General features: G+C 30.9%; 1 protein-coding gene across 1 annotated transcript in view; it reads left to right on the forward strand.

The window, feature by feature from the left end:
* The window catches only part of nonC (serine/threonine-protein kinase Smg1), a 254,741-nt gene that overhangs the window by 122,036 nt on the left and 118,103 nt on the right, over positions 1-14,602 (forward strand). Inside the window, exons 28-31 of the mRNA XM_075368488.1 lie at positions 1,461-1,744; positions 3,483-3,671; positions 8,366-8,657; positions 11,928-12,112. Coding sequence (XP_075224603.1) covers positions 1,461-1,744; positions 3,483-3,671; positions 8,366-8,657; positions 11,928-12,112 — 950 coding nt within the window. The remainder of the gene's footprint in view (positions 1-1,460; positions 1,745-3,482; positions 3,672-8,365; positions 8,658-11,927; positions 12,113-14,602) is intronic.

A 14,602-nucleotide genomic window follows, 5' to 3' on the forward strand; every position in this document is an offset into this window, starting at 1 on the left:
CTCATCCTGTAGTATAATTATCGTTTATAAAAGTAATTGTAATTATGATTTAGAATGTTACATTTAAAAATATATGGGAATTTTTATCTAATTTTATTTTATCTAATCATTAAAATACATACATTTTTAATGAATTATAATATTACACTCACAATATTCAATTATGTATCTTTAAAAAAAAATTGGAGAAATTCCAAAAGAGTACCACACATTTTTTTGATTTCTTCATGAAACCTTATCAATATTACTTTAATTGCTTTAATGAATTGTTTTTTGTGGAAAAATTCATTTTTGAATAGTTTTCAATTGCGATTAAGTCTAGATTGTTGCCTGGTCACAGGAGCACTTTGTTTCATTATTCAAAACTGTTCTTCATCTTTTTGGCAGTGTGCCATGGCGTCAAATCTTGTAACGCTCCATTGCCTTGCGGGAATTTGTTTTTTCATAATCCTTTCTGTTATCTACCAGAAATAATGAAACAGGGGCTTTCAAATGTGAAACAACCCCCAAAACAAATTTTCTGGGAATGTTTAATTGATATGAGCCAGTGATGTATTATCATCTGATGCTTTTCTAATGTATTGAACCTTTGCCCCTAAACATAAAAATGTGATTAATCAGAAATTAATAACATCTTTTAATAACATCTTTTTTTAACATCTTTCCAGTTAGCATTTGCTTTAGTCCACAAGAGCCTTTTTTTCCACATTACTGGTGTTAAAAGCCTGCTTTTTAGCTGTCCAATAAGCTTTCATCCAGCTGCAAGAAGAAATCAGCATGTAACAGTTGTCACATGTAAATTTCTTCCACTGCCTGCTAATTCTCTGATTTAAGTCCACAGCAGATAATTTTGGATAGCTGCCGACAAGCTTTCATCCCGCTGCAAGAAGTTGACGTCTAATAGTTGTCACTTGTAAATCTGTTCCACTGGCTGCTAATTTCTTGATTTAAGTCCACAGCAGATAATTGTGGATCAAGTTTACTTTTTTGCACTAATAACCCAATGCTGTGTTGGTGAAGTCATTCTTTTATGGATACATTTGCTTTTCCTTTGAGATGAAAAGGAGCCAGTTCTTGAAATTTTTAAAAATAGCATTCACTGTCTAGTCCAACACCACACTCGGAAGCTTCTTGGAGTTAATGTCCATTATTACACATTCAAGACAAAACAAAAAATGCAAAAGTATGAGTTTGTTTAAAAAATAAAATATACTTTCACAAAACACCATTTATAACTTGAAAAATGCTTGCTTAATAACCAAAGAACAATAAATAAGCTCATATTTCACAGACAAAAGAATGGGTATGGTCAAATAGCTTCAAATAGATTAATTTGCATGCTACTGTACGTTAATAATTATTTATAAAAAATTAAAATTGAGTAAAAATGGATGTTTACTTATTTTATGAATTCCTAATATGATGTAATATTTGTAAAAACCATAATTCCATTTTTCCAGATTGTGACCTAAATATTAGCAGTATGATACCGGAACTGGATAGTGTTGTGGGTAGATTGTTGCGATTATCAGTATTACATTGTCCTGGTCTTGGTAAAGCATGGAGCCAACTTGCCAACTGGGCATATAAGTGGGGTCGACGAGTATTAGATAAAACTGAACACGTTCTTAGCCCAGCTGATAGAGAAGCTATTGATCAGTTAATACCACTTGGTGTTGATCAAGAGAAAGTTTATTGCATCCTTACACGAAACAGACCAATCACTGATGAAGAAGATATTGAGGTAAGGTATTAACTAAGATTAAAACTTAGATAAAATTTATATTTACCGGTCATTAAATTACAGATTGGTTTTTAAGAGGACATATTTATTTTTAAATGTTTTTATATCCATACAGAAATATAATTTAAGTAAATTAGATGACTTTTTCATCTTTATTATGCATGTTTGTTAAGTAAGGTCTGTTTAGAATTTGCTGCCTGTACACCTGATTTAAACCGATGGTGCTTCCATAGCTTAGTTATTTCAATCAGCAGTCAGCTGTTTGAACAATAGTTTAGTGTTTTTTATCGTTGGTCACAATTTTTAGTCCTAGCAAGTATGAAATATAAAGTTATCTCATTTTTGATCCCAAAAAACAATTCTGTAGCTGAAATTCACAGGCAAGTTTGTGACATTTAGGGGCCAAATGTTATGATTGAGGATAAAGTAAACTTTACTTATTTTATGAATTCTTAATAGTGATGTAAGAAATGCAAAAACCATAATTTCATTTTTCATCATAAACTTTATTTCAAGCAGGGTGAACAAATGTTTATGATGAAGAATGTAGTGGCCAGGTGTTAGTGATAACAGATGTATGATAGAAAAAGTTGATGAAAAAATCTGAGAAAACCAGCACTTCACCATGTTAGAATTGTCTGATGCCTCACAATTTGATTTATGAAGTTTTGACTGAAAAATTGGGTTATAAAAAAATTATATGTGATAGATTAATGCTGAAAATAGTAACAAGTAAAGATGTCATGCTGCAGAACGTGCATTTTTGCAGGGATATGAAAGTAAAGGTGATGAATTGTTTGATAACATTTTTACCAAAGATGAAACCTGGTTTCTTATTTGAACATGGAGAAAATGCAGCATTCCTAAATCAAAGAAGTTCAAACAAAAACATTTGGCAAAGAAACCTTATGGCTACTGTTTTTATTTTTTGTTTAGACAAAAAGGTTGTCTTGCTTGTTAAATCTAGTGATGACAGAACTACTGTGAACGCCAATACGTATTGCAAAACATTAAAAGATTGGAAGAGTTATTAAAAAAACCATTGTGAGATGCTATCCTGCAGGATTTTTGTATTTGCATGTCAATGCCTGGCCACAAATGGCAAATCACAGTGAGATAGGAAAGATTTGTTGATAAACTTCAATCATCCACCCTGTAACTTTGACTTAGCTTCCAGCAATCATTTTATTTTCTTCACCTTAAATATTGGCTTAAACAGTGGTTTGACGATGACAACGAATTGAAAAATGGCATTGCTGTGTGGTTTAACTCACTGGTGGTGAAATTTTGTTAGAGTGAATGAACTAGTGAAATGCTATGTAAAAATTGAAGGTAGCTATGTAGAAAAGTAATAAATAAGTGTTATTTTTATGCATAAGAATAAAATTTATTCATATTCTTTAGTTTTGTTTTTATTTCAAAGCTGACCTACCAAAACACACCTTGTGCAATTTTGTAAGTTATATATTTTTTTAGTTTGCCTCATATAGTGAATAACATAGTAGGTTGCTAGACTATTAACTAGGTCCAGTTTTTCGTTTGATTAGCAGTAGAAAAATCCATGCTCAATGGGTTTATTTATTTATTACTAAGATTCTGTTCAGTATGTCACTAGCATCTACAAGAAAAATTGGATTTATTTTGTCTTAATCAAGGTATGTTTAAATAACTAATAGAAAGGGTTGTAATATTAGAAGAAATAAAAATTTAATGTATTGTGGAAATTTTTTTATTCCAGGCTGAAAACATGAATACAAGTGAAATGGTAGAATGGCAACTTCAAGGATTGGGTACATTTACTCCTGAACAGTTAACAGGATTGGTTGAAAAGTGGCGACAGTCTCATGCTAGAGTTTATAATTATTATCAGTTGTCTGCTTATTCTTATTTTAAATATTTACATTTACTGGATGCTAATAGCAGCGAGGTATGTAATTTAATTAATGTAATTAATTATTTATTTATAAATAAACCTACATTGTACATTTCACTGTAATTCCTGCTCGACTCAATATATTTTAGGCTCTGTAATAGAGCCTTTTTATTTTTTTAATAAAAAATAAAAAGGCAGAACTTTCCTATAAATGCTGAAAAATTGATTCAGGAACCTTTGAATCAATTTGTGGAATGTTTTTGGTGCAATTTTACAGGTTTAATGACCGAAGTATTTGAACACTTTGAATAGAAATGAGTTACACTAAGTTTTAACTGCTGGTTTACTCCTGTGTTTACAACTTTCTTTAACTGTTATTGTTATCACATATATGCCTAATTTAATATTGGCAGACGAACATGGTAGCAACTCAGATGTGAGCTGGAACACAGTATACGTATGTGCTGGTGCAAGCATCACTCCCACTGCACAGATGACCACACAGTTCTCCCACTGTAGAGGCGCTGTAGCCCCAAACAGCGTGCATGAGAGTGAATTTTCAATTCATCATCGACCACCACCTATAGAAGACCAAGAAGAAGATGGAAGAAGGCAGAAGTTCCCTGGGTGCCTCAATGTGGGACCTCCTGGTGGATGCCAACATCCCTGCCGGAGCAGCAGGTCTGGCTGGCCCACCGAGGGAGCCGCTGGACAGGGATGCTACCTACCTGCTCCAGCTCGCCAAGCTTCAATTGCCCTCATCAGCGGGCTCAGAAACAGGAGCTGGCCCAGCGTGGGATCGCTCAGGGAGAACTGCCTTGGTCGCACCAGCAAAGGACGACTGACACTGACCCGACACTGCAGGGCTCTGGGGGCCACCACTGCCACACTAGTGGGGACCCAACTGCCGCTGAGCGGAAGCCTGATCTGATTTCAATGGATGATCTGCAACTTCCTGACTTTGCTGGAGACCAGCTTCTGGACCCAACAGCTCTTCTCAGAGCTAACGTAAAAAAATGGCCCTTTCCAGGGCCACTACAAGATTATGAATTACGAGCCGTCAAAGCCATTTAACGACAACAGCCATTCTCAGGGTAGCCCTGAGACTTAATAACCTTATAGTAGTATGTAAGGTTATTAAGTGCCACATGCCATCAAAGCCATTCGGCGACAATATCAAGGATGATTTAACTCAAATGCACGGTAAACCCAACCTCCCTTTACTTTTAATAGACCATTAATCTTTTCTTAAATTGAGCAGTATAATAATATTTTTTATTAAGAAGTTCTTGGGATTTTGTAACTTGTCTAACTACATGTTTAGGTAGTTGTGAGTAAAAATACTGCATTAGTGAATTTTTATCATCTTATGGCAAGGGAACTACTGTATGATATACAGCAATGGGGCAATACCAGAGAACAGTCTGACATACTTGACACCTAACAGTCTGACATATGAACTTGTTTTCAGATGTAGTAGTTACTGTATTTTCATGTAATATATTACTACAGAACATTACATCTATGTCAAGTGGACCAGGGGTCCCCAGTCAACCATCTTCAAACTTTATCAAATTTTGCATGGACATTTTACCAAATTGTAGTTCTATATCTGCTACTGTTGATTTTCTGTGATTTCTTGAAAAAAGGGTATTTACTGGTAGTTTGGACATATATGCAAAAAATTCTAACTTTGACTTATAATTTTGAAGGCAATAATAAATCTATAGGTTTGAATTTTAATGTTTTTGATTAACATTTTATGCTGAATTCAAATGTATTATATTCAAATGTAAAAATTAACCAACAATACAAAATTTGAATCTGTATCTTTATTATTGCCATCAAAATTGTTAATTTAAGATAACAATTTTTACATGTCCACAAACTATAAGTAAGTACCCTTTTACAAGAGACCACAAGAAATCAGCCATAGCAGATAAAGAGCTGCAATTTGGTAAAATGGCATTTCAGACCATGGGGAACCTCCACCAAAAATTTGATAATACAGTACAGCCCCACTATAACGCGGCTTAATATACCGCGGATACGGATATAATGCGGATTGTAACCTGTCCCCCAAAAAATATTTGAATATCTGAAAAAATAAAATTGGATGAAGAAATCCTAGTCACCCTACCTCTGTATTCAATATCTGTGAAAAACCAACCTTAAATCCTTTGAAAATATCAACAATACACTTCTAATATTACATCTGTCAATTAGTCATGACCAATTTTAAAGCCTTGGAATTCCCAAAAACATGATTCAATAAAACTGAAGTATGATTCTAACAATAATAAAAGAAATTATACTGCACATGACTCATTTCCTGTAACAGCGATAAGACCATCAATATTTTGCCTGTACAAGGCATAGTGTATGGTATCTGAATGTTATTATTACATATTGTGATTTATTCCAAGCTTTTACTGTGTTAATTAAATATTGTTAAATTTTATTACGTAGGTTAATTTATTAGATTTTGCAGTGTTTGTTTTTGTTCGTATTTGCCTATCATGTTGTCTAAATGAAGACTTATTTTGTAAAGGAAAAACTAGAAATTATTGAAAAGGTTAAGACAGGTCATTCAAAAGCCAGTTTATCCCGGGAATTTAGTGTACCTGAAGGTACAATACATACTTGGTTTGTCACTTCAGTGACAAACAATTGTATAATTGTGATGAAACTGCATTGTATTATTATAAACTATTACAAACAAAAAATTAGATGTGAAGCAAGCACTAAATAAGTCTGGTATGAAAATGAACAAAGAAAGGGTAAATTTTCTTTTTTGTCCCAATAAGTGAGGAAATCTTAAATTGAAGCAGTTGCTCATCGGCAAATATGCCAGCCCACGTTGCTTCAAACACATTAATATGAATTCATTAGTGGTTATTTATAAAAATGTTGGATGACGTTAATATATCTTTAACGTGGTTTAATAACGAATTTGTGCCTTGTGTTAAAAATTATTTGAGTTAGAAAATTGGAAGAAAAAGCTTTATTACTTATTGACAATTGCCGTCCTGCTCATCCGCCTACTGACTTGCTGAAAACTAAAGATGGGAAAATAATCACAACGTTTATAACCAAGAACACCACATCTTTTGATCTAACCATTAGACCGAGGAGTTATTTGGGCATTTAAAGCTTCTTACCGATAAGAGTTACTAACTGCTATTGTTAACTCAGAATTAAAAGTAACAGAATTTCTTAAACTGTCTCATTAAAGAGTGTTGTATACAGAAACAGCAGTAATGTAAATTCTATTACAATTAAAAATTGTTGGTCGTATTGTCACAGAGTAATACAGAAGACATTGAAGTAGGAAATGTTCATATTTTTACTGACAAACACGCACTGGAATTGTCAAATTCACCTGGACAAGAATTGTCTGCAAGTGATCTCAATGAGTGGGTTCAAGAAGACAATCAAACACCTGTTGCCCATTACATGACCGACGAAGAAATTGTAAACTTCATTCTACAACCTAACATTAATTTGTCGGAGGAAGAAGGGGAAGGTGTTGCAGAGGTCGTTACAGAGAGGTCTACACCCTCAATAAAAGACATTTTGAAAGATATAAGTAGTATAATAACATGGATGGAGCAACAAAGTGATAGTGGTTGATTGTCATTTATTGCATTTACAAAATGTAAAGTCATATATTATAAAGAAGAAACAAAAATCAACCGCTAAACAAAAATCAATAACTTCTTATTTTAAAAAATAATTTACATTCAAAGTAAAAATATTGTATGTGCTGCACTTGTTTGTATGTAAGTACACATTATACTCTATTGGCTTTTTCTATTTTATTGCTAGATTTTTTGCCTGTTTTTTTTTTTTATTTACTTGAAATAACGTGGTTAGCCTATAACACAGGTGGTCGTGTAAGTCCCCCTATAACCACGTTATTGTGTGGTTACACTGTATTTGGAGATGGTCAGCTGGGGGGATAATTTTCAATTTTCAAAACCGGACCACTTGACATGAAATAACCCATCTTCAACACATCAGATGTATTGAAGTTCTTTTTTTTTGAGATTATGACTAGTAAACATCAAATTCTTGCTATCAAAGAAAAAATTAACTCTTTGGGCATTGAAAGAGGCGTTAAAGCAGGTAGATGTTTTGTCATTTTAATTTGGTTTTTCTACAGTAGGAATGGTAAGGAACAACCCAGAAAAATTACCAAAGGTGCACCATGAGGGAAACAATAAATGTAAAATAGTTTGTATATCAGTCTATGAAAAGATACCATAGATTTCCAAATCTATGGAATTTGTCTGAGTATAGAAACTCAAAGGTTCCAATGGCTGGCTGGATAAATTTAAACACTGTCACATTTGGCAAAATTAATTATGAAGCAAAGAAGTATTGATATCAATGTAAATAATACATGTATTGAAAATAAATAAGTTTACATTTTTAATTTTGTACGTCTAGAATGTAGTTCAAAATTTCAAAACTGAAAACAATCTAGAGTAAAATGACAAATTATATTACAATACAAGCTGAAGATGCAGGATCCCACAAAAATTGACCATTGGAATTAATATGGTAAATATATCTTGCCTAAAATCTGTGTTTTGATAGTGAATATTTCACATAATATTGAAATATTGAGTTATTTTAATTTAAAAAAAATAAAAATATGCTTAAATAATATATATATATATATGCTAATAGTGTAGATGTTAATTATTTTAATGAAACTGAAATATTAATCCTTTTTTTTACAGTTTGGCAGTGGAGCTGTTACAGCAACATTACGTTTATTACGTTTGATTGTGAAACATGCTTTGGAATTACAAAATGTTTTAGAAACAGGACTTGGACATACACCAACAGCTCCGTGGGTTAGCATTATACCTCAATTGTTTTCACGTCTTAGTCATCCTCAACCTTTTGTTAGAAGGCGTGTATCTGAATTATTATGTAGACTTGCTACAGACGCCCCTCATCTTATTACATTTCCTGCTGTTGTTGGATCTGATGCTGGTGCAGCTACTATCAGAGATATGCCACAAACAAGTTAGTCATTAATTACTTTTTAAACAGTTTGTTTTGTTAATTTGGTATTTTTAATTAAAGATACATGCATGTATATTTAAGGTCCTGAAACTGTAATGGTTATAGGCAGTCTACCAGTCACTCTTGAAATTGGCATAGCTATTTTCAAGATATCAAGTATCGTATGCCTGGTTTACGAGGAACATGAGAAGTGAAGTGATTTTCTGTTCCTTCTTCACAGATTCAGAAACAGTAATAAGTATTGAAAAAATTGTCAATCTGTAATGTAAAGAAAGAAAAGATTTAGTTTTACATAACAGTTGTATCAAAATATTACGATTAATGTAATTTTAATATGTTATTGTTCTCTTGGATACTTTGAAAACAATAGTAGATGACTCTAACAAGGCTAATAATGGGAGAAATTTCTCTTTGGTTAAGAGATAAACTGGATAAATGTTTAGTAGTTGCGGACCAGATATCATGACATCCACCGGGTTGGTTTAGTGGCGAACATGTCTTCCCAAATCAGCTGTTTGGAAGTCAGCATTCCAGTCCTAGTAAAAACAGTTACTTATATATGAATTTGAATACTAGATCGTGGATACAGGCGGTCTTTGGTAGTTGGGTTTCAATTAACCATACATCTCAGGAATGGTTGAACTGAGACTGTACAAGACTACACTTCATTTACATACATACTTCATACCATCCTCATTCATCCTCTGAAGTAATACCTTAACGGCAATTCCCAGAGGCTAAACAGGAAAAAAAAGAAAGAAATATGTCATACGATATTGTGTTAACACTCACTGCTGGTATTGTTTTTATAAAAACTTGTATTTGGTTCTGTAATGTATTATGGTGTAATTAGGGTTTTTAAAAAATGAAACTTAAATTCTTAATCAGTCACTTTAAATTTCCAAAAGAATTGTAATTTGCTCCGAAAATTTCTCATGTTTATTAAATTTTATAAAATTGAATAAGCTTAATAAATTATAATTATAAATTTATATTATATATATATATATATTATTTTGAATAAATTTTATAAATTTAATAATAAACATGAGATAATTTCTCATGTTTATTAATAATTATTAACCTCTGTAAACATTTTTGAAATAAGATGAAAAGTATATAAAATTTTATTTGTTATAACTTTGCTTTTTTAACTTTCTCTTTTTCTTTTTTGTTACTGAATTATTATTTATTGTAATTTTTTTTTACACCCTGAGGTTAATAATTATTAATAAATCAATATATTTCAATTAAAAACAAGGAAGTTGATTTCAGGCGATGTGCCTTCTCCTTGCAAGATCCAAATATTTTATTGATTAAAATTTTATTTGGCTATAACTGGTAACAATGAAAATAAATACCACTTATAATATATCGTTGAAAAGCTCTCAATAATCTTACTCTAAATAAATGGAAAATTTATGTGAGCTTCCAGAATTTTTTAATGAAATTGTTTGTTATAAGAAACGTAAAGATCTGAAAAATCCAATGTGTAAAATTTTATACAATCAGCATTTTTTCCTTACATCTTTCTTTCTTTCTTTCCTAATGTAAGTTACAATTTCTTCAACTAGTGAACAATAAGCAACCCCCCCCCCCCAGACTGAATGAGATTAGGGTGATATGAATAATATGTAAATGAGAATTGACAGACTGGCTGCAGATTCCTGTAATGTGTGGTAAATTGAACCCCAACTTTCAAAGTCAAATCTAGTTAAAACTATTTAGCTGCGTTGATAGCAACGGGTATGAACATGGCTGTATAAAGTGTAAAAACATGAAAAATTTACAGATTCTACAACTTGTGTACGTGCTCCTTGTAATTTGGTCTGCTTACATAATATTCACTGTGAGGGCATCATGTTCGAATATGAGCATGCCGTGCATGCTTTCAGCAGTACAGAAGAGGCATAAGGATAAGGAATTGCAGAACATCAGTTTAGTTTCGAATGCAAAGTGTGTGTCTGGTGCTTAAGTTTTTAAAAGTGTAGTTTCATTGAAAATAATAATTCAGGTTCAGTTTTTTAGTGTGCTATCAAACAGTGTAACTGTATTTATTTATTTTTCAATTAGACTTATGTAATATGAATAAATATGAAAAAACAAAGCGAGCGATCTACATCCACTGAATCTGTCTGTAAAAAGACCAAGATTGTATGTGACAGTTATTTAAATTATGGTTTTATCTTATTAGATGAAATGCCATAATGTGTTTGCTTTCAAGTTCTCTCCAATAAAAGCATGAAGCAATCAAAATTAATATGACACTTGAAAACTAAACATCTGGATCATAAAAGTGAACTTTTGGAATTTTTTGAAAGAAAATTACATACTTTGAGAAATCAACAAACTTCTATTTGTAAATCAAGACTTAACTAAGATGTCCAAATCCCCATACAGTTGCAGAAAATCTCATATTACCAGCTGCAGTTCATATGGTCAGTGTTTTAATAAGGGTGGAGGAAGCAAAAGAATTGAAAAAATTATACTTTCTAACAACACAGTATCAAGGCGAATTGATGACATGACTGCTCTGAAGTTTGCAAGTGAGTGAGTTCAAGTGAAGTTTTTAATTTTCAGTTTGATGAATTAACTAACAGATGGGGCAAATATTTTTCAGTTTTATGAGATACATCAATCAAAGAAAATATGTTGTTTTGCAAATCAATACCTGGTCATACAATAGGACAATGTCTTTTTGATGTTTTTTTATGAAACTACTAAATATTATAAAGCTTAATATTGTTTCTTCTAAAATTCCAGCTAAAAAATACACTTGACAAATATGTTTACTACTTAAATTATTTCTTTTTTTTTTTTTTTTTTACAAATTCTGCTACATGTTAAGCTGCGTAGTAACTAAATGAAAAGTAATTTTTCTATTAGTATTTTTTATCATTATATTAAACATGAAAAAACTTTGCATACATTTTTAATAAATATTTAAAATATAATTTTTAACTATAAAAAGATTTTAAATAAAAGGATTTAAAAAAATTTAATTAACATAAAGTTATTTTTTCATTTCACTAAACTTAAGATTATGGCATAATTTCAACAATTAACATAAAATTATTTTACTGATGTTATCTTACGTATTAAGTCATATCATAATTAGTAACCAAAATAATATATAATGAAATAATTTTCTGTTAAAGTTTGAGCATAATGTATTTTTTTTAATTTAAAATTTATTCTGTAATAATATTTTAATGATTAAAAAGTTGGTATTATTATTTTCTTAAGTTAGTATTATTATTATTTTTTAAGAGCTGTTCAGAAGTTGTCTTCGTGAGTCATCTGAAGGAGAAGGTGATATTGATGTAGTCGAGGAAGAAGAAGATGAAGATGAAGATGAAGAGGAGGAAGAAGAGGAAGAAAGTGGAAGTGGTGATGAGAATCAGGCTGTTTTGGAAAATTGTTTCCTTGCAATGGTTGACACTTTGGCAAAACAAGTAAATAATTTTAATATGCATGTATACGTAATTCATAACAGTGTGCTTAATGTAAAGAGTTTGATTAAAAGATGGCTGAGTTTTATTTTAAACTATGTTTAAATCTTGAGTTTTATCTAAATTATGTGTTTAGATTATGTAAACGTAGTTTATTTAAGTTATGTTTTGCTTGTTTAATTTATTTATCAAACTGCCTTAGTTTACTTTAATAACATTGTTGTTAAAACTGATGCCGTTGTTCAGTCAATTGCTTTGTGAAGATATTTATTATATAATTCTTATTATACTACAATTCCTTTGTTGTATAACTGTGTTCAGAAGTTCCAATTCTGTTTTGGTAACTACTAGTTCTATTTTCCCCCCATTGAAGAGCTTTCAATTTTTTAATAAATTTGAAAACATAGATTAAGTAACAATTAAGTATTACATTATTTATTAAAAATAGACTAGAAAGATTCATGTGTACTGGATGACATGTTAGTAAATAAATATTTGAATTTCATCAGCAGCTTTCTGTTTAACTATTTCCAATCTGGGGGATATATAGTCTTTAATGCAGTGATATGTTAATAAAAATATTAAGCTAATATTTTAATTAGCATATATTATCTAATATTTTTTTTTAATGCAGTGATATGTTAATAAAAATATTAAGCTAATATTTTAATTAGCATATATTATCTAATATTTTTTTATCAAACGTATTTAATGTATTTAGTCATCAATTAGAGCAAGATGATGGTTGTTGTTAATTCTTTATTCTGTGCAGCTTTGATTTTATTTAGTCTAGTGTGCATAAATTAGCCATTTTTTGTTTGCTAAGTAACTGTTTATCACATTATCCTTGCTTGTTCATCTTATTTCCCATTATGGTACTTTAACTTGTGCATCATGTAGAACTTAGTGATGATTTGGCTGAAATCAGAGTGATCATTTACATTTTTTAAAGAAATTTAATTTTGAAAACTTTTTAATTTTATTTTTGCTATGAAGTTTTATTCTATCTTTGCATGGGAACTAATAACATTCCTACCAGGAATACAATATTTTAATGTAGTTAATTCATTGTTTAATTTAGATTTTTCCTTATTATTTATATTCTAATTTTTTGTGAGCTGTTTACAACTAATTGTCTTAGTTTTGTCATTTTCATGTTATTTTGCCATATCCGTACTTCTAGGGTTGGTAATTAAGTCAAGCATATAACAGTTAATTAACTACTGTGGCAGCTCGTAGCTAAAATAAGTGGGGGTGCTGCTCCAGAAAATTTTTTCTGGACCTTTTCAAGACTATGGTTAAAGTTTTCTGTAAAATAAAAGGACTGAAAAAATGAAGCAAATTGAATAGCTGGAAGCAGGATAATAATCTAATTCTACATTTTATCACATTCAAGAATATGGTTTTAAGCACATTGTACTTAAAAACTGTATTTGGTTTAACCTAATAAATAATAAAATGTCGAACACAGTAAATATTTTTTAGTGTTATTAGATAATAATAACTTAATAAAATGTTCGCTTAAAAACACTATAGTCCAATGGTGCTTATTTTAAATTTCTGTGTACATAGAAAAAAATACTTGGTTTTTACTAATTACCTTCTCTTTCGCCCTTCCAGTTTGTTTTTGGACAGATTTGGCAATCAAAGAGCACTTGCTTTCTGCCATCTTTTGATCACTACAGAAGAAACAACTAAACCACTTTCATAATCCTTCAACCGACTAAACTAGAATAGGGAATGAACAAGTAACGTGTTCCATACACACACTGAATAAAAAAAAACTACCTTCCACCAGCACGTCAGGAGCAACAGAGCTCTCTCCCTCGCCAGCTTCTTATGTGTGCATGCACACAACAGCCAAACCCCACATCGCTGGAACTGTGAAGTGCACTGTTCCATACAAATATTTCTGTATCTGTTTCATAAATGGGGGATGGCTACTGACATTAAGCTTAAGAATTATATATTTTAAAAGTATAAAGAAAAAATTAAAGAGAAAAGGACTCAGTATATTAAATGTTATTATGGAAGTAGGAGATGCTGCAGTTCCACAGGGCCTGTATGCAAGCCACCACTGAAAGTGATTATAATTATTGGGGAGAAAATATCAAACATGATAAATCTTTGTAAATTTTGGCTTCAATATTTTAAACCAGATAGTTTAATTTACAGTATTATATTCATGTATTAGCTGTTAGAGAAGCTGGAACTAAAGATATTAAATTCCTATTTACATAAAGATAACTATTAAAAATGATATTTAGTAGTGGATCTGACTACGGTGTACAAAGTTGATTTTTAATTCATTGACTTATGTCATCTTATATGTATCCCTTTATTATGTTAATCTGTTAGTCAATCTTAATCTTGATCAAGAAGGTGTTTGCTTTTTATCTTTTAAGAAAAATTCCTCCAATTAAAGGTAGCAATTGTAAATAATGAAATAATTCATTACTCTTAGAGTCATAACAGATTGAATTTGGTTACTTA

This window comes from Lycorma delicatula, chromosome 6, assembly GCF_047948215.1.
Source record: "Lycorma delicatula isolate Av1 chromosome 6, ASM4794821v1, whole genome shotgun sequence".
NCBI classification, from domain to species: domain Eukaryota; kingdom Metazoa; phylum Arthropoda; class Insecta; order Hemiptera; family Fulgoridae; genus Lycorma; species Lycorma delicatula.